Source organism: Cuculus canorus, chromosome 4 (assembly GCF_017976375.1).
Source record: "Cuculus canorus isolate bCucCan1 chromosome 4, bCucCan1.pri, whole genome shotgun sequence".
NCBI classification, from domain to species: Eukaryota; Metazoa; Chordata; class Aves; order Cuculiformes; family Cuculidae; genus Cuculus; species Cuculus canorus.
Window position 1 is genome coordinate 14,981,786 of NC_071404.1, and position 23,131 is coordinate 15,004,916.

General features: G+C 42.3%; 1 protein-coding gene across 2 annotated transcripts; it reads right to left on the bottom strand.

Moving 5' to 3' along the window:
* Positions 1-256: 256 nt before the first annotated feature.
* On the bottom strand, positions 257-22,846 carry NSG1 (neuronal vesicle trafficking associated 1). Of its 2 annotated transcripts, XM_054064565.1 has the most exons (5): positions 22,641-22,837; positions 21,717-21,867; positions 18,053-18,169; positions 6,461-6,571; positions 257-1,129 (listed from the first exon to the last, which is right to left on the bottom strand). In XM_054064565.1, the coding sequence occupies exons 2-5, from the start codon at positions 21,843-21,845 to the stop codon at positions 929-931; spliced, it is 558 nt and encodes a 185-aa protein (XP_053920540.1). In that variant the 5' UTR covers positions 21,846-21,867; positions 22,641-22,837; the 3' UTR covers positions 257-928. The 2 variants fall into 2 exon arrangements, with proteins under 2 accessions (XP_053920540.1, XP_053920541.1); XM_054064566.1 differs by lacking the exon at positions 6,461-6,571 and having other exon boundaries at positions 22,641-22,846.
* Between the last annotated feature and the right edge of the window lie 285 nt (positions 22,847-23,131).

Consider the following 23,131-nt stretch of genomic DNA (forward strand, 5'->3'; position numbering starts at 1 on the left):
GTAATAAAGTGAAAATTGAAATATATTACTCCCTCTGTCATACCCAACAAATTACATAGTGGACTACATCTACGGTGAATAGGCTTTCTGCCTCTTAAGTATGATCAAAAGATGTCATTTCTCACTAGAACATCCTGAACTGTGTATTTTTTACACTATCCTCAACATCCATTGCTAAAACTGTCTTGTGTTTTTCCATAATGTCTATCTAGTTTGTGTTTCAGTGCACATCCTTAGCAAGATGCTAAAGCCACAGTGGAAATGCAGTTAAATCCTGTTGACAGCAATAATAAAACATTGAGCATGCCTTGTTGCAGAGAACTTCATTATCACTTACAAATAAACAACAGGAAAGAAAATGTAAGAAAAATGCTACTGACAGTTCCTTTTTCCATACAAGTCATTACATTATGCCCTTGACATCAATGCTATCATTCTTTCTCGAGACAAAACTAAATATTAAATATAGCTTTCAGCTAAATAAGAGATCACTCTGGTTATGGCTGAGATGTTTCGGTTTGCAAAATAACAAGGAATAAAAATATTAATAAATAAAAGCATCAGTTCAGACAACAGAACACGATTTATCTAAGGTCCAAGCCCTGAAAATCCAGCAAAGAAATCTGTCAGTATCCAATAAACTGCAAGAACATACCTAACATTGCATTTCTTTTAACATTGCAAATGGTGTCAGAGCTCTAAAGTGATGCTGATATGCACCTTGGTTTATGCTCATGAATGCTCTGCAGCAAGTTTTTTTGTTTTGGTTTTTTGTTTTTTAGTTTGCAAAGCAGTATCAGCAAACAGAAGCAATTGCACCATAAACATGAGTAACCTCTAAATTATCCAGAATTATATTTAATGAAAAGTTCCTTAAAGTCCCTTAGTTACCCTCAAATGACATAGTGTTAATAATTAGCTTATCGTACTAAGCTGATTTCTCAGCGGCTTCAGTCTCCTGCTCAGACAGTTTCTCTTCTGACAGTACTGTCATCCACGGCGACACCGAGCGTGTGATGGTTTGTTTGGCCAGGTTGTAGTGGTTTATGACTGTGTAAAATTTCCCTCGAGCACTGGAGTCTTGCTCAGAGTAGTAGTTTTCCAACCCAGCTGGAATGCATTGATTATTCTGAAAAGAAAAAAATCCATCACTTAGACTACAGGTACAGTCCCATACGCACTGAAGTAGGTTAGATTTCTTTTGTTTTCCTTTTAGTCTAAACCAACATTTGCTTTCTGTGAATCAAGATGCAACACAGAGCAATTAACTACAGTGTTGTCCTGCTGTGTTCAAAACGTTCTTCCCTGCAATCCTTAAACTACTTGTACATTTGCCAAGAAGACCAATCTGGGCTTATATACCAAAATAATTAACATAAAAGAAAAATGCTTGCCTAAAATTGTTATTAACAGTTCTCAATCTCTAGTTCCAGCCCTGTTTTGCTGCTTTTTCCTTCCCACCTCATTCTGTTTGGTCTACATTTATAGATTCCTGTATCCTACCATTAGAGTGGCTTCAGGCACTTTAATATGTTGTTTTCAGTCTGAGGGACAGAAATGAATAAAGATCTATTGCTGCAAAGATATGAACAGTTTTATATCCCAGTAAATAAGACGACATACAGGGAAGACACTGTGGGTGGCCAAGCTTATGTGCAAGTGTGTTCACACATACAAAATACTTCACTCTTGACTGTCAGATGTAGCCAACAGCAGGCTTTTAAAAAGCTATCTTTAGCTGTGGGGCTACATTCGTTAACTTCCCAGAATTCTAAGAGCACGACACAGAAGCTGCTAGATAGATGCTCAGAGATTTTTGAAAGTGAAATACCTGATTTTTTGAGTTAAATAATAAGTACAATCCAAACCTTGCTGTCATCTTAGAAACAGAAGTGAATATGCAGTACATTAGTCAGCAGGTATCATCTAGCAATCATCCCAGTGATGATGCAGTAAAAGCCTGCAAAGCAGCCAAGCCAGTTGCACTGAAGGAAAACATGACTTGGACACATCCTGTGACCCCTCCAGAGGGTAACGGGTCTCCCTGCAGGCCCTCTGCCGTATCTGCCAGTCCAGGCAGTCTTGCCTGATACCTCAAAGTGTTGGGGCATCATCTGGGCAACTGAATGGATCCTCTAAAATAATAGCTACAAGCAGCTGCAGCTTAAGCAAAAAATAAGTTTAAACATTTCTACTCTTCACTGTTCTAAAAAGATATAGGCTGACAGCTCCGGCTGCTTTTAGCACCAGAAGCTAAAAATTTATAATACCTACACCCAACTCTGAACTGCTACTGTTCTCACAGAGCCTGGCTATCGAAACAATGTTGGAAATTCCTGAGCACAAAAACACAGGCAAAAATGCCATGAGTTTTAGGACCAGATGCTATCTCAAATGTGTTCATGCTTACTTTTGTGTTAGCTCTGGTCGAAATGAAAAAAACAACCCAGAAGCGGCAAAAATAAGCACCAGTAACAGTTTCAAATGGTTTAAATCACAAAGCACAACATGATTGAGGGAATGATCCAGCAGTGTCTTGGCTTAATATAAATTTCGCATCCTAAAAATACTGAGTGAAAATACATCAAAAGGCATAAAGGAAAAAAGCTTGCCAAAAAAAACAGGAATACAGGTAGCCTTACAACCTTCCTGCTCCCGATGAATGCAGCCTTGTGGCAGCTTTGAGTGCTGAAAGAAGACACTGTTATAAGACTCACAGTCCTCCCACAGCATTAACACCTCATCGGCTCCAACAGCTACTGTGTCAGAAGCCCCGATGTGTGTCAGACTCAGAAACAGTGCTCAAAGTTACTACATCCATCCAGGTTGAGTTTATTTGTCATCTTTTGTTAAAGTGGCAGCCAGGGTAGACCTTCCCTCACAGCTTGCTTTGAAGTAGCACTACAAAGCGTTCAGGATTTATCTCCAGCTAAGCAGCTACTTCTGCCTATTCAGCACTGTTTAAGTCAACAGAGGTTTCCCTGTGGTCACAACTATCGTACAGGCCAGCTGCAAGACTGGAACCTAGATTTGAAAAAAAGAAATCCAGGACAACTCTGCAATAGAGCTATTTGATATGCACATTCACCTCCATCAACCATGCCAGCTTCTGGAGCATCATCCATGCTTTATCTGGGATAACTGACACTACTTCTGATGTGACCAAAATGAGTAAGAAGTACATAGACACAGATATCTTTGTAGTGATTACTTCACCCAGTCAGGGGATGCAGTCACAGTTCTAAATATTTAAAATAGGGGAAGGAATAAAATCCATTGATCTAATGAAATCTGCCAAGAAAATTCAAGCAAATGTAACTATTAGTGGTGAAGACAAGCCAAGATTACTGCCAGTCTCAAAAACAGACGACACAGAATCTTTTGTTGCTTTTAGAAGTGATTTGCTTTGTAACAAGCAAAATGACTCAGTAATGGTTTTTTTTTTGTAGTCACAAACATACACAACATCTGACAGAAGAGCCTAAAGAAACAGAGAACAGTTCCCATCTTGACTGGATTTTGCTCCTGGGATTTCATGCTTCTAGAAGATGAGAAAAGCCTTCCCTTTTACTCATTGCTCCTTGTGTACCGCCCAAGGACTGCCCCCTTTCCTTAGCTCCTAATAAGTCAGGCCAGGCAGCTCTTGAGAGTGATGGAAATGAGTGACAACTCTCATTCTGCTGCTTGCTTGAGACCTTCAGGTTAATCGGAACATTTCTCCATCCTTTTTATTGGTTTCTGTGGTTCCCAGGTGAGATAAGTAATAAGGAAGGCCATGGGGAGAAGCTGGGGTGCTCCAGAGTGACTTGCCTGTCTCTTGTTTCCTTCACAGCCCTTCTCTTTCAGAAATTAGTTATGGGTTATGACATTTGATGCCAGAGAGAATCCTGGTTGCCTATCTATATCTGTATCTATCTCTCTCTGTAACAAGATTACTTCTTTTGTTCCTTTTACATAAAGACCTCAGTGGTATTCAGTCATAAATGGTATCTTCTGACACACGAACTTCACTGGGTCAGTAATCCCAAACTTAACAGATGATGGCATTGTCTTCAATACACTGAAATTACTTTGTCGTACTGTCCATGAGACTGACACAATGATGGTGCCTTGGCAAGGAAAGCTGAAGGGCAAGAGATGCAGTATGGAGCATACTGAAGCCCTGGAGAAATTCCTCCAGCATGTAAGTGCACTCAGGTCTTTGAGGAAAACTGGCGAGTCTCAACCACAGACAGTAAGGAGCACTTCAGAGGAGTGATGTGCACAACAGCAGGATTAGGGCCATGTCAAAAAGCTTGAGCAAGCACAAAAATGAGGCTCAAGTGGTTTAAGACTGTGATACAAAGAAAAGTAAGTGCTTTTTTAAGCACACCTTCAAGCCCTGGATGCACAGGGCAGCAGAAAGGCTGAAAACACTGAAACCTTTGGAACTGGTCCAGATACAAGAGCACCTAAGCAGAGAAGGCTGAGTCAATCACAGCTGCGGTAGCTCAGCCTTCATGCAGAGATTCCCACAGTACCAGGCTTCCTGAGGTAAGAGACACCTTTGCCCTTAACCAGAAAATCACATCAGCATCCAAAGCCTGGAGACATCCCAGCCAGAGAACGTTGCTGAGTCCACCTAAAGCACAAAGCGAGGCCGCAGAGATATTGGTCATGAGGATATTGGTCACAAGGTGACACTTCATCTCTCTAAGGACATCTGTGCCAAGCTATGCCATAGAATATTATGGACTCTCCCCAAAAAGATACAAAGGCAATAAATAGAAATTCACATCAACACTGGTAGTTTCAGGCTTTCTGTCATGTCCCAACCTGTTTGTCCTGTAAAACTCTTTAAGAGTTAGATGTCCAAAGATGCTGTGTCTCCTAGCATTACATTGTCAGGCAGCTAGGAAACAGCCTCCATAAAACCCAACACTGGGAGCGTAAAGCAGCCCTGTGTATGCACTGCACCTTAGAAATAAATCATGAGCTCTGGGACATTCTGCCCAACCTTTGCTTCAAACACAGGGCTCTAAGGAGAGAAACTCAACTGAATTTTGTTCACAGTGCAGCTGAAGTGTAGCTAAGAAACTGTTCTCCCCTTAAATGTTTGTGACACTAGGAAGAAAAGACGAAAGAAGCCAGAAGGCTGGAACTCAAAGGAAGGGACAACATGGTATGAAAGGAAGCAGAAGCTGCAGACTGTTACTAGACTTATGACAAGAGCACATAACTGGCCATTCCTGTCAAGTCAGGATCACATCAAGACAGGCTTGGCAGGAACATGCAATCCATGCTCCAAATTGCTCAAAGCCAAAAGAAAGCTTAGAAAAAAAAAAAAAGGCTATCATCCCGTGAAACATAATCACAGCAGGGTTTCAGTGCTTGTCTGAGACAACAGAAAAACCAACAGCAGAACCAAAAGCTGGATCTCTGGAGTCACAGCCAAATATTCTAATCACAGTATCTTTTACCCTTGAGCCAAGGGAAAGGAGTAACCTAAAACTGAATATTTGGAGCCAAGTTGATGCGTCAGAGCATCACTGATTGTGACTCTGGACTAGATTCTTTTAAGATATTTATGTGCCTGAAGTGACAGTATCAAAAATCCTGAACAGGATTGCCAAAGAGTGCTAAGGCAGCCATTCCTTCTTAAATCCTTCCAAAGATCATACCAGGTACCCATTTGAATCGTTATGTGACTAAATATTCTTAAAGAATTAGAAGGAATAATGCCTTCATCACTGCTACTTTTCTTACCTAATTGTAGCCAAGTTCCACACTGCTACATTTACAACTGAGAAAGCAATGTTCCCTTTCTGACTTTCAGCCCAGGTCACAGCTGAAGAGCCAGCACCACCATGTCGCACAAAGGAAGTGTGCCTCGGCCTTCCCTTTGGTACTTTTTTCCCCAGTAAATGTGTTTTACCTTTTTCTTTTTGCATCACTTTTGGCCTGTGGCAGCAGGGCTCGGAGGTCAGTGTTCTCGAACAAGGAGTTCTTTCTACAAAAATAACCCTGAGGTAACTCCTGGAACTCTTAATGAGAACATCACTCTGCTGTTTCTCTGACACATATTCCAGAGTAATTTTTTTTCCCTCCAGGTTTTATCATTCTCTACTTTACTAAGAAACATGTATTTGGAGGAATATGTGACATTAAACCTTATAACCCAATAACAAAGGTCTTTGAATAACAGAGGTCTTTGTCCAGACAAGTGCAGATGTAGCTTTGAAGGACACTGGTGTTGAGACCTTTGCTGTATTTTCAATGTTTAAAGCATTAAAAAAAAAACATTATGAAAACTGTGCAACAGTACAACCTCAATTAAGCAGAAAGAAACAGCAGGAAAGACACTAATCTATGAAAATAAACACAAATTTCTATGCAATACAGCATGACTTAATCAGGGTTATGCTGAAAACAGAGAATATTACATACTTTCCTTTTTTTCTAGAATGTGTACGCAATTTACCTTGAAAACAAATCCTTCTGGACAGGTATGATCATACTTGTAAACCTTGTAGACTACCAGAAATACAACACATGTTAAGAATGCAAGGGCAAAAAGGACCAGCACAGTTACCTGTAAAGAAAAATAAAACATGCTTATGTTAGTAATGCACTGCTTATTATACTGCTGTTTGTTACTGCAGGCAGCAGAAGCGAGCTGTGACTGCACTTTACAGTAAAATCAAACAAAAGATAAAAACAGTTTCTTAATTATTGGGGAGAACAGGGCATCAGCACATAATTCTACCTCCTTCTCCTCAGAGAAAAAAGCGGATGATCCGGTCAGTGGCCCACTGCCCCTCTATTGCAAGGCTTTTTTGGTTGCACTTCTGTCGAGTGCAAACACGAGGCCAGAAGGACACACAGAGGTACTGGGTCTGCTGCTTTTTCAGTATTTGGATGATGTAAGTCTAGTTCGTGTCAGCCAGTCAGCATGTTTATTTTCCCTTGCCTGTCCAAGAATGGAGCCTGGTGACAGTTAAATCAGCACAGGTGTCACCAAGTAACACAAAGGACTGTAGCAGGGCAAGGAAAAAGTAATGTCTGCGCTCTCTTGTTCAGATGAGAGTTTGTTGTACCTGCTATGAATGTATGGATAGCTAGGCCAGTAGTTTGCAGGCTTGGTTACTCAACGCTCCTGATTTCTAAGTTGCAATTACTTCCTCATCACAGAGAGACTGTGCAGGAGTAGTTCACTGCCATATCCATAAGGGAATACACCATGTTCACACAAGACCAGCCTTGAGGAGTTCTGTTCACACCTTACCACAGTAGCCATTTCAGACAGCATTACACAGCACTGACTTTTCACCATGTCCTTAAGTACCTCTCTGGTCCTGAATTTGGGGTGGAAGAAAATCCAAGATACACCTTAAATTGAATCTGCAGTCACTGTCAGTATCGAGCTACCCCTTTCCAAGCAGCTGAAGACCAACAGCCTTGTAGGTGAGACGGGAGAAAGAACTACCTCTAGAATTCCCTCACCCATGGATGAAAGAAAGCACAGGACTTTGGCCTAGCAGTTACACTGCAAAGCTCCCTATCAGACTAATTTTTGTGGGAGGTGTGAGCCAAGGAAGTGGCATTCATTACCTGCAAGAGTGTCCCAGTATGTGTTTTTATTATTCCAAAGCTTCTACTGATAGACAAATGAGTAGCTTGATGAGATTACACAGCAAGAGCGGTTGAGCATTTTTTTTTTGGCAAGTTAGAAAGAAGCCAGCCTATGCTACAGCATAAGAAACATTAATAAACAGAAACAAACCAGATTATGTGATTAATTAAAACAAAACATAATATGATCTAAATACTAAACAAAGATGAGTAAGCCAGCTATATACACCTCCTAAAAAGAGAACTTGGGCACATCACGGTCAGTTATGCAAACAAGAATAATCTGGTATTTGAGAAAACAACAAAAAAAATTATAGTTTTGTTTCCTGGTAAAAGAACATCGCATGTTCCCTTAATGAGAGCCACACACACTAGCAGGATTTGCAACACTGCAAACCGCTTGTGGCACTGGGACGGTACAACTGAAGGCCCAAAAGAGACTTTCAGGAATTTCTCATGCTGGGGCAGCGAACTTCATCATGGGCAGTCAACAGCGAGTGCTAGGTTTCCTGGCTGAAACAACGTTGGAGAGCATTATGTGCTGCTGAAGGCAAGGATTTTATAAGCAAAAAAAAAAAAAAAGGAGGGCCAGAGGAGAGGCGAGGAGAACTGAGAATCAGAAAGTAATTTAGCAGAAGAAATGTAGATATTAATGTAATAATGCCAATCGAAATAAGACATGGAGCAAAGGACTTTTCTGGTTAATAGCAACATCTTCAGTTTCTCACAAGTCACTGGATTACAAAAAAAAATAAAATCATATTCTTAATCCTCTGCCAAAAACATCACACTGGCACCAATATTCAAATCCAATTAGTCTTCCCCCAAGTTTATTATTCATTTGCATACAAAAGGAAAGGTTAACACGGATAGATCACTCTGTCTTGCTTAGCCTTGTATTTTCTGCTCACGTCCCATGTCTCCATAAGTCCTGCATGAATCCAAGAGATAAGATATATTTCCCTTTCTGGTCATTCTCCGTGGCCCAGCTCAGCCCTTCTCATATGTTTTTCATCAGGCCTCTTCCTTTTTTCCTCTACAGTTGTTTGGGGCCCTCCCTGTATTTCCTCAGCTATCTCACCCACACACATATACAAAGCCCTTCAACCCCTGGCTTGCCCCAAGCCTTGCATCCCATCTTCCAGTGTTTCTCCCTCCCTACAACTATAACATGCCTTATTCTCTATATTCTCCCCCAAAATTCTCCTTGTACTCCAGACTCTAGAAAACCTGACCTTTCTCCCCTAGGTCCACAGTTCCCACTTCGGGCTCATCCCACCTCTTTTGCCAGTATCTCCAAGTCCCACGTACTGCTGCTGTCACCCTGTGCCTGTGTGGAGATGCCCAGGGTCCACCTGCCCCACCAGGCCAAGGGGCCTCAAAGCAGGTCTGCAGACCTGTCCACCTGTGGGGCCATGGGCCCAAGACCACCTTCCCCCGCTGAGCTCCAGCTGCTGCTGAGCAGCACAGGAAGGAACCGGAAAGGAGGGAGCATTCCTCACTCAGCCCAGCAGCTTGATGACACACACAGCCCAGTCCAAGCTGCACCTTTTGGGTCATTCGCACCCTACTGACTCCATGTGTACGTTACATGGTTCCTTTTGCTTTCACAGTCACTGCTCTTTCCCTTAAAGAAGAAACGGAAAAGAGTGACTAGAGAGCAGGCATAAAAAATATAAAACTCAGGTGGGATTATTGCTGAGGTGTCCCATGCCCTACAAGATGTATTCCACACAGCCTTTAAGAAAGGCTGCTCTCTCTAGAAGCACAGGCTTGTGACACAGGACATGGACATGATGCAGAACAATTGCTACAGTATGGATGAACAATTGCTACAGTATGGATCAATTGCGCTCACATTTGTTTCCCCCCAGACAGGAGTAAACAGTTTAAAATGCTTTGGAAAATATTCTCAAATCTCAAAGCATTTTAACCATATTCCCTAGCCATCCTACTAGCAAAGAATAGTAGAATTATAGCATTAGTTCCCAATTTAACTTACCGAGGAAGCTTCAGGAACGTACTGTAAAGCTAACAAGCTAATCTGTAGTTGAGACCAAATATTAGACAACAGAACAATACTTGTATTTCCACAATCACTGCAGAATTCCTCTCTCTAATGCTCTGAAACTGTACTGGAAAGTAATTTTGTTTTTTGAAAGAGGTCAAAAGCCCAGTGTTGATCAGACTGCTGGAGCCTGGCAAGTTGCAGAGCCACAGGGCTGATTTGCAGAGATGAAGAGCATTTACCTGTTTCACCCACCTACATGGAGCTGTGAATTCTCACTGCTCATACAACTCACATCCGGCATGGTTCTCCACTGCCATACAGTAAACCACAAGGAAGAGCCCTCGGGACTCCTGCATTTCTCACCTACTGCATTTCCTAATGTTATCAATTTTGGTATTAACATGTAAACTTTTACTCTCGGTATCTCCAAGAATTTGCAATCACACTCCATTTGCAAATCCCTCAAGTAAGCTTGTATTCTTATTAGAAGAGATACTCCCTTCTCTTACCATCCTTCAGGATGCAAGTAACTTCTATTTAATTAAAGGGCAGCTGGAGGTGCAAACAGCACAGATGGAAATAAATCAATCCATCAATGGATTCCAAAGTGATCACAACCACCTGTTAATCCAACCCACTTCTCCCTTATAAGCTGAAAATCCTTGTTTTCCTTCTAATAGTCATTCTCCTTCCTTCTCATAATAACCTACCATGGATGGTTCAGTATTGTCAGATCCCCAGGTTCACAGGCATCTTCTCTCCCTCGCCAATAATGCAGCACAACCCCACCTCCCTGCCCCACCTTCTGAATGAGCCTTCTTCTCTGAGATGCCTTTCAGAAATAAAAGCATAGAAAGGAAGGCAACAAGCTGCTCTTTAGACCACAAATGGTACCAAAGCTGTCATTTTATTGTTTGTTTTTTTTTTTTTTTTTATTTCCACAGCAACTTTGCGCTCACTATAAAGCAAAGGGAAGTTATTCTCTTCTTCCTACCAAAGCACTAGTAGCAATTTGACCTCATCCTCTGCTCCAGATAGGAGAGGATGCTGACAAACACAGGAGCATCACTCCCTCCTCTTCTAGAAGGAAATCTTGAATCTCTGCTCCTTGTGGTAGTCAGCTGGATGAGTGCAGGACACAACATAGTGGGAAACAGAGTCTTTTGAATTACTATGATTATTCACTGCCATGTACCTCCTGCAGAACTCCAAGGTGCCTGTCACACCACATGACTGATCAGCTTTTAAACTACTTTCTACAAAATAACCACAAGATAGCACAAACAGCTGTTTCTTTTAACTAGGAACTCAAAAGTGTGGTTTTGTTTTCATCTTAAGATTGTCCTTTAAAGTTGGTTTTAAGGGGATCTGGCAGTAAAACTATGTGAACGGAAAAGATGACAAGATATTATGTATGTGGCAGATTTTTTAATAGATTGTAAGTGAAGAGCAGAAGAAGGATAACGTCTAGCCAGAAGCCATTACAGTAATGGAAATGAGAGATGACTAATGAATGAACTAAGTGTACCAAAAGAAAAAAAAAAAATCTGTCTTCAGACTGTAAGCATTTAGCCAGACAAATGAAACTCAACAGCTGAGACAACTATACTAACACGTGAACAGCTCATGATAAGGCCTCAACCATCAAGAGCTGCTACATCTTCCCAAACAGTCCATCCTACTTCGTTACAGCTGCAAAACACTGCAAGTTGTATTTTCTCTGCCCAGCTTCTGCAGTCTCTTCCCTCCTCACTTGACTAATACTTATTGTGACCCCTTTTTAATCAAGCCAGAATATTACAGCAAAATTCATAAATTGCACCAATTTCATAGAATCACAGAGTCACAGAATAGTTAGGGTTGGAAGGGACCTTAAAGACCATCTAGTTCCAACTCCCCTGCCATGGGCAGGGACATCCCACTGGATCAGGCTGTCCAAGGCCCCATCCAACCTGGCTTTGAACGCCTCCAAGGATGGGGCAGCCACAACTTCCCTTGGCAACCTGTTCCAGTGTCTCACCACTGTCATGGTGAAGAAATTCTTCCTAATGTCTAGTCTAAATTTTGCCTGCTTCTCTTCAGACCCTTTCTGGGCTCCTGTCCACTTCTGGACAAATTACAAGCCATGTTTCAAGGCATGCACAAGTCTGCTCTGTTTGCTTCTCTTAGCTCTATCTCCTTCCATTCTGCCTGTATCCCAATGTCCCACCAAAGCCTGAGTGCCATCTGTTTTCCCTCTGTCTTCACCTCCAGCCTTCTCATCATGCCTTCTCCTCTTGCCTAAAATTCTTTCATTAATCCACTCATACTGTGCTGGTTTGCACCCCCTTTCTTCATGGCCTTCTTTACATCATACACCTTTTAGCGTACAAACCCACCTAGAAACACTCCTGTTATGACGAGAAGTGGAATTAAAGTAGAACCAGCAAGACATGCAGTAATTGTCACTGCTCAATTGCTGCCACTTGCTGACATCTCTGCTCTATATCTATGTATTACCTATTTCAATTGTAGCCTCTTGGGAACACAACTTTCATTTCTGATTTGTTTGTAAAGTGCCAGGATCAGACACCCTAGCACCAAATGAAAAGAGTGAAGCACCTTTCATCCAAGGTGATTTAGAATCAAGTTATGCTTAGCCCACCAGTCAAATGCAAAGCCCTCTGTCATGAAAAACAGTAACTCTCTACAACTATTTAGGACCCGAAATTAAGATTATTTTTATTCAATTTAAACTACAAGAGAATTTTAGGCAGGCAGGCTGTGATTACAATAGATTGTGCCTGGCTGCACTCCCCACACTAAAATTTGTAAAGTATCGCTCTTGACTTCCCTGCAAATGGCCGTGACCTCCATTTCACCTCTCTCCATTAAAATCCTGCATCTCCTGCTGCACAATGCCCTCTACCTGTTGAGAGAACACTGAAATCAGCTCTCCACTTCCCCTACCATTCCTGCTTTTCCAAAATTATTTTTGTTTGCTACTACCTGGGCCTGTCCTTAGAAGTTTAGATGAAAGATGCATCTGAAACAATGCACTTATAAGGAATAAGAAATGTTTCAATCTGAAGTAAATGGCAGAACGAAAGAAAAAAAAGGAACACTCACATCTATACATGCAACATTTCACTCGTACTCATTTATAGAGCAATCCAAATTACACAAAACACCGTGGTACAATTTCCCATATCCAGGAATATACATACACACACAAAATGACTGGTGACTCAAAAGAAAACAAGGTGCCACAATTCAGACGAGAATTTCTAACTTATGTCTACCTATATGACCGGTATCTATATCTCTATAAACTCAACTTCTTCATCAGAACATTCCCATCAAATCTTTGTGCTCAAAGAGGTTGGCAGTCTTGTGGCAGACTGTACAGAAAAAGCAGGACAATCAAAAGACTGTTCTCTTCAACAGAGATGACAAAGAGGAAGATAGAACTGGCAGGAATGCTTATCTGGAGATGACTGGAAGGCAGATAGATTCACGAAGGACAATAACTAAGAAGAAGCTACAGACCCTGATCTTATTAACAGCGACAGTGCAAGACACCAGAACCAGACTGCAAGGGAGTTGATTAGTGAAACCTGAGGGAGATACTGTTAGACAAAAACAGGTTAACGAGGCAGTGGCCTTGTGGGTCTAGCACTGTGGCTTAACACAGCTGTTTGTGACAGTGTTCTCATTCTCTGTCACATGGCACCATGTATTAGCTTCTTAACTACAAAGATCCAAGGAAGCAGCTCAAGAAACCCTGTGGCTCAGAAATAAGAACCCTGTTACCTTCCCATACAAGCGCAGAAGATATTACTGAGGCCAGAGAAAAAAGCTGGAGATTACTACAGAAGAGGAAAGGCTATGTAACTGTTACATCTGGAGAGACTCAAAACACCTTCTGTGTCACCAGTGTCTCTGGTTCTCCTCCAAGAGATGGACACAACGGCAGAGGACACCTGACTCAGAGCAGGGTTGCTGCTGTTATGCATCCACTTCACTTAAATCTTCCAGCTCTGACTGAATAAAAATCCTTTTATCCAAAAATTTAGCAGGAGGATTGTCAATACCATATCAGGGAATTATCAAAGATTTTAAAAAGTGGAAATATGACAGTTGCCATGCAGTGCCTTTACTTATACCAATTTTTACATAGCAGTCACATTGAGAGAATCCCCTTTATTTATAACTGTTCTATTTTTCTTGCTTGAAGCAACAAAGGAAAAATTCAAAGCCTGCCAAATGCTTATATTTGTGAGCAACTTTAATCCTGTGAATAGGTCTACTGAAGAAAAAAGAACCACTTAGGGTAGTAAGTACCTGTCACTCTTCCAGCACTAAGTGACAGACACAGAATATACTTAAGGACACAACATCCTGTATAGCAATCACCTGACATCTCATGCACGTAGCAGACTTCTGAAGTGAGGGAAAAGAGCTACTCAACACACAGAGCAACCACACAGAAATCAACAGAGAAATATTTTCCTTGTGTGTGATTCCTTGTGCCCCCTTAAGGGGATCAAAAAAAGCAATATTTAAATACGTTACATATATTTTTTCAGTTTTAAAATGACCAGGCAAAACTGTGAGAACTGACTCTGAAAGGAAGTCTCAATTCCTCTTCCATAACCTCACTCACATATTTCAGCAGCTGCTTGCTATTTGATAGTACATGGCTTGCTCCATATGGTCTTATCACAGAAATAAGCTTGAGGCTTTGGCTCTGCAGGTAGACGTACGTAGAGATTGTCAAGGATAAAGTCTGAAGAACTGAATTGCCTTTGGAAAGAACCAAATGGCTTAAGATGTGCCACAGCTTGGGTTTATTTAAGGGCTTGAAATTTATTGGGAAACGTAAGTGTTCTGCTTTCAAAATACTTGTCAATGTTCTCTGCTCAGGTTTCCATTTTTTAAAAATCGGTCTGTCTGTACATAAATGTCAATTGTAGCCCAATTCAATGGGTGCCAGAACAGACATCCCACTACAAAATCCAACTGGAGTTTGTAAGAATGCTGCTCTGTCAATGGAGGAGGCTGTTTGGCTTCGGGTAACTGGCACCATCCATTTTCTCCTGCAACAGCTTCCTTCTACATTCTGCTTCGTAAGACTCCTTTGAAAAAGGCATTTCCAGCCACGTTTTATTCTGTACAGCAGAGAGTTTACAGGAGAGAAAAATCTGCCTCATTCAAAGTTGCTTCCCAGATGTGAAGGACCAACTCCCAGCATTAGCCTACACAGTTCAAAGAAAAAAAGCATGACTTCTATTTCTCAATGAAAAATAATCTACAGTGAAAAATCATATAATCCTTGGGTTAGTGCCATAAAACTAAATAAAAACAACAGGGCTCTCAGAATCGGGAAGTCTTCACCTTCTTCTGACAGATTCTGATTTGAATTCAGAATGTGGCTTCATAGAGTAAAATTACACTTGCAGTTTTCTTTGTAAACATCCTCAGCTCTGTTGTAATAACTGTGGTAATGTGGACAGAATGCAGAAAATAAGTTTTATCATTTGTTATTCACCCTGCTGCTAAAGCACCAAATGATCTACATGACATATGCACATGATGGAGTTGCTTCATTTGTTATGATGTATAATTTCTCGAGAAGAACAGCTTTAGATGATCTGCACTGCTGAATCCCAAAAGTGCAATCTGCTCCTTCCTTATTTAAGGAGTACATCTCAGAATACACATGTGAATTATTTGTAAATATGACTGACTGATTTTTCTTATTTTTAGCACAACATTTGGGCTGTGTCTTGTGGCAAGCTTATGCACCAGTGATGTACAATGCTAAAGTCATTAAAATGGCATCTGAAGCTTTTCTTGTGAACACAAGCCAAAGTCAATATCCAACCAGTTAAATAATGCATTTCATAATTATAGCAAACATTTAATTTTCTAACAAATATCCTTTTGCTCTCTCAGAATCAACAGCAGCAGTTAACATGATGGTTCACAATTAACAAAGACCCAGGAGAAAATCTCACACAATCAGTACTTTCATTCTACATATTTATGAAATTCCATCAATTATTCATGTAATATTTACTACTGGGAGTGGTGACTATGACAATCATCCCTGCTGGAGAACCAGTCAGATCTCTTTAAAATGTTGCAAGCAGCATAATTCAATTCTAAACCTGTTATATAGAGATTAAGGGACATTTTTAGGATCTGAATGTTCTGCATCAAACTATTGTTTTCAATTAACTGAACCACAATTTTCCTAATTGATCAACCCCCACACTCTTCTTTAGAGGCCTAGACTTACAGCCATAGCATGAATCACCCTGCAATTCCCAACAGACACCAAAATGTACTCAAACCTCTCTCTGATGCAGTAGTTACCTAGCAGCAAAACCTAGCAACCCTGTAGTATGAGATTAATCCCAGAGCGATCATCATAAAGTAACATCTCAAAGACACTTTATTTAAGTATGACAATCAAAAGTATACAAAAATGCAGTGCAGAAATGCTCATTCTTCTACTTGTTCAGCTATAAAAATTAGTGGAGACCACCCAAGAGCAGGACAAGCTAGTTATTTGTGGTTCAGCAAGGTTTCATTTGCTCAGCTCTCCCACCAAAGACAGAAAGAACTCAGATCTACAAGGAGATGCACAAAACATTTAGATGTAACTAACATATTCAAAACCCTTCCTTGTCTACAATTTAATGCTGGAGTGAATAAATCCCCTAGTCCCTACAGCTAGTGGGTAAGTACAAAATTCCTTAGGCACAGGTTCTTCTCAGTTGCTTGGAACCAAACTCCTAGAGGGTATTCAAACTAAACACTTTCTCCCCTTTCTCTTCCACAATGTAGCAGATTTTTCAGATCACCTTAGTGTAACCAGGACATGCACAAAAGACATAAGTCCTCCTTGTTCTGAGCTGTCCAGCTCTGTATTACCTAACAGTATGGCATGCACAACCCTCACCTCAGAGAAAGGGAATTACTCTCAAGGACTGGTACTATAGAGCCAGGAGGAGAAAGAGATTAATAATAGTCACGATGTAGCATCTCCCCTCAGGGATGGGATGTCCTTGCTCCAAATCAGGGAACTGAAAAACTGGAACTAGGTTTCTTACCTCCTTATTAAATACCTGCTACGCCCCCTAACATCTCTTATTAGGTAGTTCCCCACAACTTATGGGGAACCCACACGCTTCACTGTATGGCTGAAGACTCCACCAGGTGACTTGCACTTTAAACATTTGTCCTGGCAACACTCTGCAAAGTTCCTTTGCAAATGTAGCCTAAAGCATCTAACCCCTCCCTTAGCCTTCACTTTAGCATGCCCCAATTCCAGGAAAGCTGTATGTATGTTTCTGAGGGTAGGCCTGGGCCTGGGCAGCTTTCAGAACCACTGGTCAGGCACAGCTCCTGTGGCTTATTCTTCAAATTACAGAACAAGAATCTTTGGGTGTGCTCTAAAACTCCTGTCATGCAAGCAGAGGTCAGAAGCATGCAGTATAAAGAGAACTGACATCTTTAGTGAAACTCTGTATTTTCCCCACATACTAAACATCAGGCTTTCCAAAGGTATTTGTACTTGTGCACTGAACAGTGTGGTCACCTACTATTTAAAAATCCTTGGCTAAGATGCCAAATTAACAGCACTGAAAAGCTGTAGTCCTCCTTTGTTAAGAGAATAGGTAGAAAAGCACAAGCTTAACTGTGAACCTTCCTGCTTTCTTTTACCTACACAGGGCGAGGAAACCTATCCTCCAGTGAGAAGGGGGAAAGGTAATGCAACCTTGCACCAGCTAAAATCTCAGCTTCCCTCTGTGACTACTGAATGGAGTAACAGGGGTATGGATACTAAAGAGTAAATCTAAGTCAGATTCTTGCTGAACTGCCATTTGTCAGTAACAGTTGTCACCAAGCTGTAAGATACAACTGGACCAGGAAAACTGACTGCAAAGAGCTTTGATGTACATCCCTGAGCTGCCAAGCCATACATTTAACTATAAAAAAATGCGTTAACAGACTGTGACAGTGCTTTTAAGAGAATGGTTTGGCCACAGTGAAAAATAATAAGCCAAAAAGAAAACAAAAATTCTTGCGGTTCTTGTCCTTCAACACTAAAGGAGGCTTATCCACACTGGGAGAGCTACCTGTGTGCAGACCACATACACCCTGGTCAGCCACATTATGGAACCCACAGGCTGACAAAAACACCATCTGAATTCACCTGCCACAGTGGGATTACAAGCAATAATGCTGCAAGATTTGCTTTTGCTTCTAACTGCTAAACACCAGACTATTATAAAATTGCATTTATTTTTCTCATGAGCAGCTATACCCACAATATCCGCTCTGTTAGCTACAGACAGCTTTGGCTACAATCAGCAATTGATTTTAAGCACTTCTGTGAGCACAACCGAGTCATTAACATCTTCGGATAGCACTGCTTACCTTAAATCTTTCTGAAACCCCTTCAGTGACGCTGATTGTGAATTCAGCTATTTTAGGAGTACGGAACTTCCCTTTCTTGCGATCAGGTTCATATTCCGTTTTTGTTTTGACCACAACCTTTAAAAAAAATAAAAATCAATAAGCTGTCACCTAAAACCAGCCACAGGAATCTTATTTATTTGTTAACCCTTCTTTTACCTGCTGACAAGCGCATCTAGCATAGTATTTTTTTTCGCCTCTCACTTTGTGTAATTCTTCTTTGGAAGCTTAAGTTGTTATTTTTCTTGTCATAGCAATCATCAACAAAAGTATCTCTCAAAGTGGTTTTGATGGACTGACAGGAAGGTTTGTCATGCAACAGCTCCACAAACATTCAATTTTTTCAGCTGTGGTACTGTGCTGCTGAACAGGCAAGCATCTACTCAGTTCAAACCCAAGTCATGAAGCTTCCCACCTTGTATATTTTGAAAATAGCCACCTCCATTTGCTTCAGGAGACCCCAGTAACGGGATATCAAACTGGACACCAACAGGATAAGATTACTGAAGAGCACCCATAGAAATCTAGCAGATAATGATGCTACCAGTAGCTATGTTGTTTGATGGCAGAATTTTGAGTTTAAAAGAAATTAAACGACCCATCTAGTGACTATTCACTATGTGCTAGACTACAGTTCTTCACACTATTATTTTTAACGTCTAGCTTTTAAATTATCAGCTGCAAGGAGCAAGATACACACAAACCTTTGTGTTAATCAGATTTCCTGAAACCCAAGGCTCTTGAACTTCAGCTTATTTGTTGCTATGAGCTACTGCCCCGAGCTACATAATTTAGCACCTTACCTCTATTCCCAAAATATTCATTACGTCAGTTGTAGCTCTATTGCTCTCCTAGGCATTGTAATTGCACAGAACTTTCACATACCTAACCTATTTGCCTCATTTTTGTCTTCTACCAATCTGTTTCAAAGTATCGCTCTCAAGACAGGGTGCAGCTTATCGGACTGGCAGCACTACTAAGATTCGCTCAATCTCCTCTGTTGTTCCAAAGAATAAATATCTAGACTCTTCTAGATTTTTAGAATCAGATTCTACCTTTAGAGCAGCCTATGGTATCAATAGCAACTACATTATTCTGAAATTAAGACTGGGACACTTACAGGTAACCAGGCACTGAAATTAAAGCTTTAGGTTCCCCTCTCCTCAATTCCCTGAAATGGTATGTAGAATGTGTAACTATATACCTACACTCAAGACCACAAAACTTATTAAGACACTTTTACAGCATTATAAATGCATGTGCAGGACATAGGTTTAGAAACTACTTTATCTATTTTCAGATATAATTAATAAGAAGACAAAAAATAAGCATTTAACTTTACAACAGCATCATGAAAGTAAACTGTCTGAAGATTTTTTGAATGCTTTTTAACATTTTACTTCCCTTCCTCCCCCTTTATGTTGCATGATCTCTGGGAATTCCAATTACATTCAGCTGACACTGAACATACAGTTCTATCTGCTTCGTTATGTAACGTCTTCTTTTGTTTAACATACCTAAATATGAATTCAGATCAGTTCATCCCTTTAATTTAAAAGCTGTCAAAACCATCAAATTCTTAGTGTTGTAGTCACTACTGTTCAAGCAGTTATGCTTCACTGCCATATTGGAGCCTTGTACGGAAATAATAAGCATAGCTATATGGAGTAGCTATTCATATTCATTATACATGAGTGTCTTCATACTTCAGAATTTGATTTTTGTGCCAATCTTCACTTAATACTGGTTTGCTTGGGTTTTTTTCACATCAGTTGCTCTACTACTGATGGTTGAACTTGATGATCTTGGAGGTTTTTTCCAAGCTTAACAATTCTATGATTCCATATTACTGTTACTGAGGCTGCAACAACCAGTAAGAGACACACTGACAGTTACAGAAGGAAACCAGTGGGACCAATAAACATGTTTTTATTTTTCTCCTTTATGTTTGCAAAAGGGAAGTAAAAGAATGCCAACATACAAATAGAGAGTGAAAAGAGTAGAAGAGCCAATCAAATATTTCTTTAGTTAAGCTTCCAGCCTAGCTCTACATTTGCTTTCGTTCAAGGCAAATGTAAAGGTGGGAGGAATTCCACCCCATTGCAGCAGGAGCAGACAGACTGGTACAGAACCTACTGCAATCACTACGAAAGCTACACTCAGATTAAACCTATTACCATGCAGGTTACCAGTTCAAATTTCTGCTTAGCAGTGCAGTAACACAACAGGTTCCTTTGGATGCTGGTTATCGGTAATCAGTTATATCCAGTCACCAGTTGGCACACCTACCAGGCACTCTTAAGACTTAACTCGTATTAAAGCCTTAGGGTGCAATTTTTGTCCTCAGTTACAAGATTTACACCCATGTAACAGAGGGCAGAAAATGGACCCTCAGGCTTTCTAACAGCTGTTACAGCTTATTGCATTTATGCCTGCCAAATGGTCACCACACACAACAGAAAATGATGTTGATAGCAATTAAAATGGAGGTCAAATTTATTTGTATTGCCTACAAGCAACACTCCACCAAGGCAAACTGGACAAGCTAAAAGTCTTTACCCCAAGAAAAGATTATGTCATTATTTTTTTTCTTTAGTGTGACAAATGCATATCAGTTTATCCAGAAGTGGAATCAAGCTTGTGGAGGAAACAATGCCAAAAATCATCATGAAGATATTACTGACCATTTCCCAGTTAAATTTTTTTCATTTTTCAAAGACCACAATGCTTTTTTACCAGATGCATATTTGAGAAACACGCACGTAAGTATCCTACTAACATAGGACACTGAAAGACAGAACACTGAAATATCTGAAAAAGTATCCCACTACTGCATGCCTTACCTGTAGAAACACTGAATTGAATTCTTTATGATGAGGAGAATAAACATATCTACAGGCTATCACACCACCTTCTTAAATATTTAAAATTAAATCCTTAGTAACTAAGCCATGTAATGAAGAATCCAGGATGCACATTTCCCTTCCAACCATGTTGGACTGCTCCCTTTCAGCTACAGAACATCTGCATCACCTATTTGGAGGGGTTTGAACCAAGTAAGTTGCCAAGCAGAAGACTCAGTGGCCTATTCCCACCTCGTTTTTGCAGCTTTTCTGAGGCTAGCATTCATTTCCTACCGAAGCACAAAAGGAACATGGAAGTTCTTTCTCTTTGTGGCGAGTCTGCCCACGTACATCTTGCGCAGACATAAAGCAGTGCTTTATCCCCCCATCAGGAGGTTTTTTTCTGGACAGAGAAAATCCACACTGTTCAAACAATACACAGTACCTTTCAGACACAAAACTGAAAGATACAGAATAGGAAGGGCTACAGTAATACAGCACCAAGAAGCTTCCATTTGTACATTTATACATTTCATACAGCTGCACTGAAATCTATACATGCTTACGGCTAACATTTCCCACTCCTTTTCAATGCAAATCACTACTACTGGATTTTCATTAGCTTAACTGATATTTTCTTCACCAGAGGGAACCAGTATGCCTTAAAACACTCCGTATTTCCTGACATTTCTACGCCGCTTGTCGCATGCAACCTATTCTTTTGTTGTTTGCCTGGGATTTGGGTGTGATTCTCCAGGGTGGAAACCAAAGCCTACTGTTACCTTATCAGGAGGTGGGAACTGGAGCTGATTGACATCCAGGGGTGTGATCAGGGGGATGGTGTCAAAACCATCCTCCAAAAGGGGTTGCTTTGTGCTCTTCTCGCTGAAATTATTCCCCAGTTTCACCATTCTTCCAGGATCGAGGGACTTTCTGCAGGCACACACGCACAGAAACGCAAAATGTCAGAAACTCAGGATGCACCAGATCTTTCCCTCGGGGGAACTCGAAATATCTTAGGGCAAAAAAATATAAAACCACCAAAATTCCGTGCTGGGTGCTGCGACTCCGTTACATTTTGGGAAGCAAGAACGGGAGCCAGCACGCTATTGTCAAAGACAAAGAAAAACAAAACCCCAAAAGACCAAAAAAAAAACCCAAACAACCCAGAGCACCCCAAACCCCCCCGCGTCAGCCTGAACCGAGCGAGGGTTTCCCGGGGCGGCAGCGGGATGCTCTGAACCCCCCGCCCGGCTCCCGCCGCCCTCCAACCCCTGAGAAGGGCTGTGCCCGCTGCGTGCCCCCCTCCCGCCGCGCCCCCCCCCAATCCCCCCCCCCCAATCTCCCAGCGGGGCTGTGCCCACCGCGTTGTGCCCCTCCCGCCGCGCCCCTCTCCCCGCCGAGGTGCCGTGACAGCCGCGCGTCCCCCTCAGGCCGCAGCCCCCCCAAAGGCGCTCCCCTCGCCCCCCGCCCCTTCCCACCACGGGGCTGTGCCCGCCGCGTGCCCCCCTCCCGCCGCCTCAGGGCTGTGCCCACCCTCCCCCCCGGCGCTCCCCTCGCCCCCCCGCCTCAATGCTGTGCCCGCCGCGCCCCGCGCATCCTGTCTGGCTCCCCTCGCCCCCCCCTCACCGCGCTGCCGTGCCCCCCGCGACCCCCGCCTGCCGTTCCGCAGGGAGGGCGAGTGGCGGGGCGGAGGCATCACTCACCGCCGCGGCTCCCGGCCCTTCCTCGGGGGGCGGCGAGGCGTCGTTCCTCCGCGGCGATGGCGGAGGGGGGAGGCGAGGCCGGCGGGGGTCCCCTCTGGGCGGCCGGGGCCGTGACGCAGCCGCCGCCGGGCTGAGGGCAGCTGTGAGGCGGCAGCACAAAGGGGCCCGCGGCGAGGAGGCGGTGGCTCCCCCCAGCGGCGGCGGGAGGAGCGGGGGGCGGAGCCGCCGCGCCCGGTGCGGGTCGGGGGGGAAGAGGGTGGGTTCGTCCTTAGCGCGTCTCTTGGTTCCTGCGGGGAAAAGGCGAGAGGGCCCCAGGACGGGGGAGAGCGGGTGTCCTGTGTGCAAAACGGGGAGAATGCAAATACTGGAGCCGGTGCTCGCGGCGCTTGGAGGGAAATGCGTATTGCAGGGCTCTGCAGCCCGAGGGAGAGAGGACATGGAATCGTGGTATCACTAGGTTGGAAAAGATCGCTGAGATCATCGAGTCCAAC

Bases quoted from the DNA above. Each gene is read 5' to 3' on its own strand.
- NSG1 (XM_054064565.1), bottom strand. From the start codon at position 21,845: ATGGTGAAACTGGGGAATAATTTCAGCGAGAAGAGCACAAAGCAACCC. The intron at 6,572-18,052 runs GTAAGCAGTGCT...TTTTCTTTACAG, and splicing joins GGGTTTCAGAAAGATTTAAG to GTAACTGTGCTGGTCCTTTT. The intron at 1,130-6,460 runs GTAAATTGCGTA...TTTTCTTTTCAG, and splicing joins CAGAAGGATTTGTTTTCAAG to AATAATCAATGCATTCCAGC.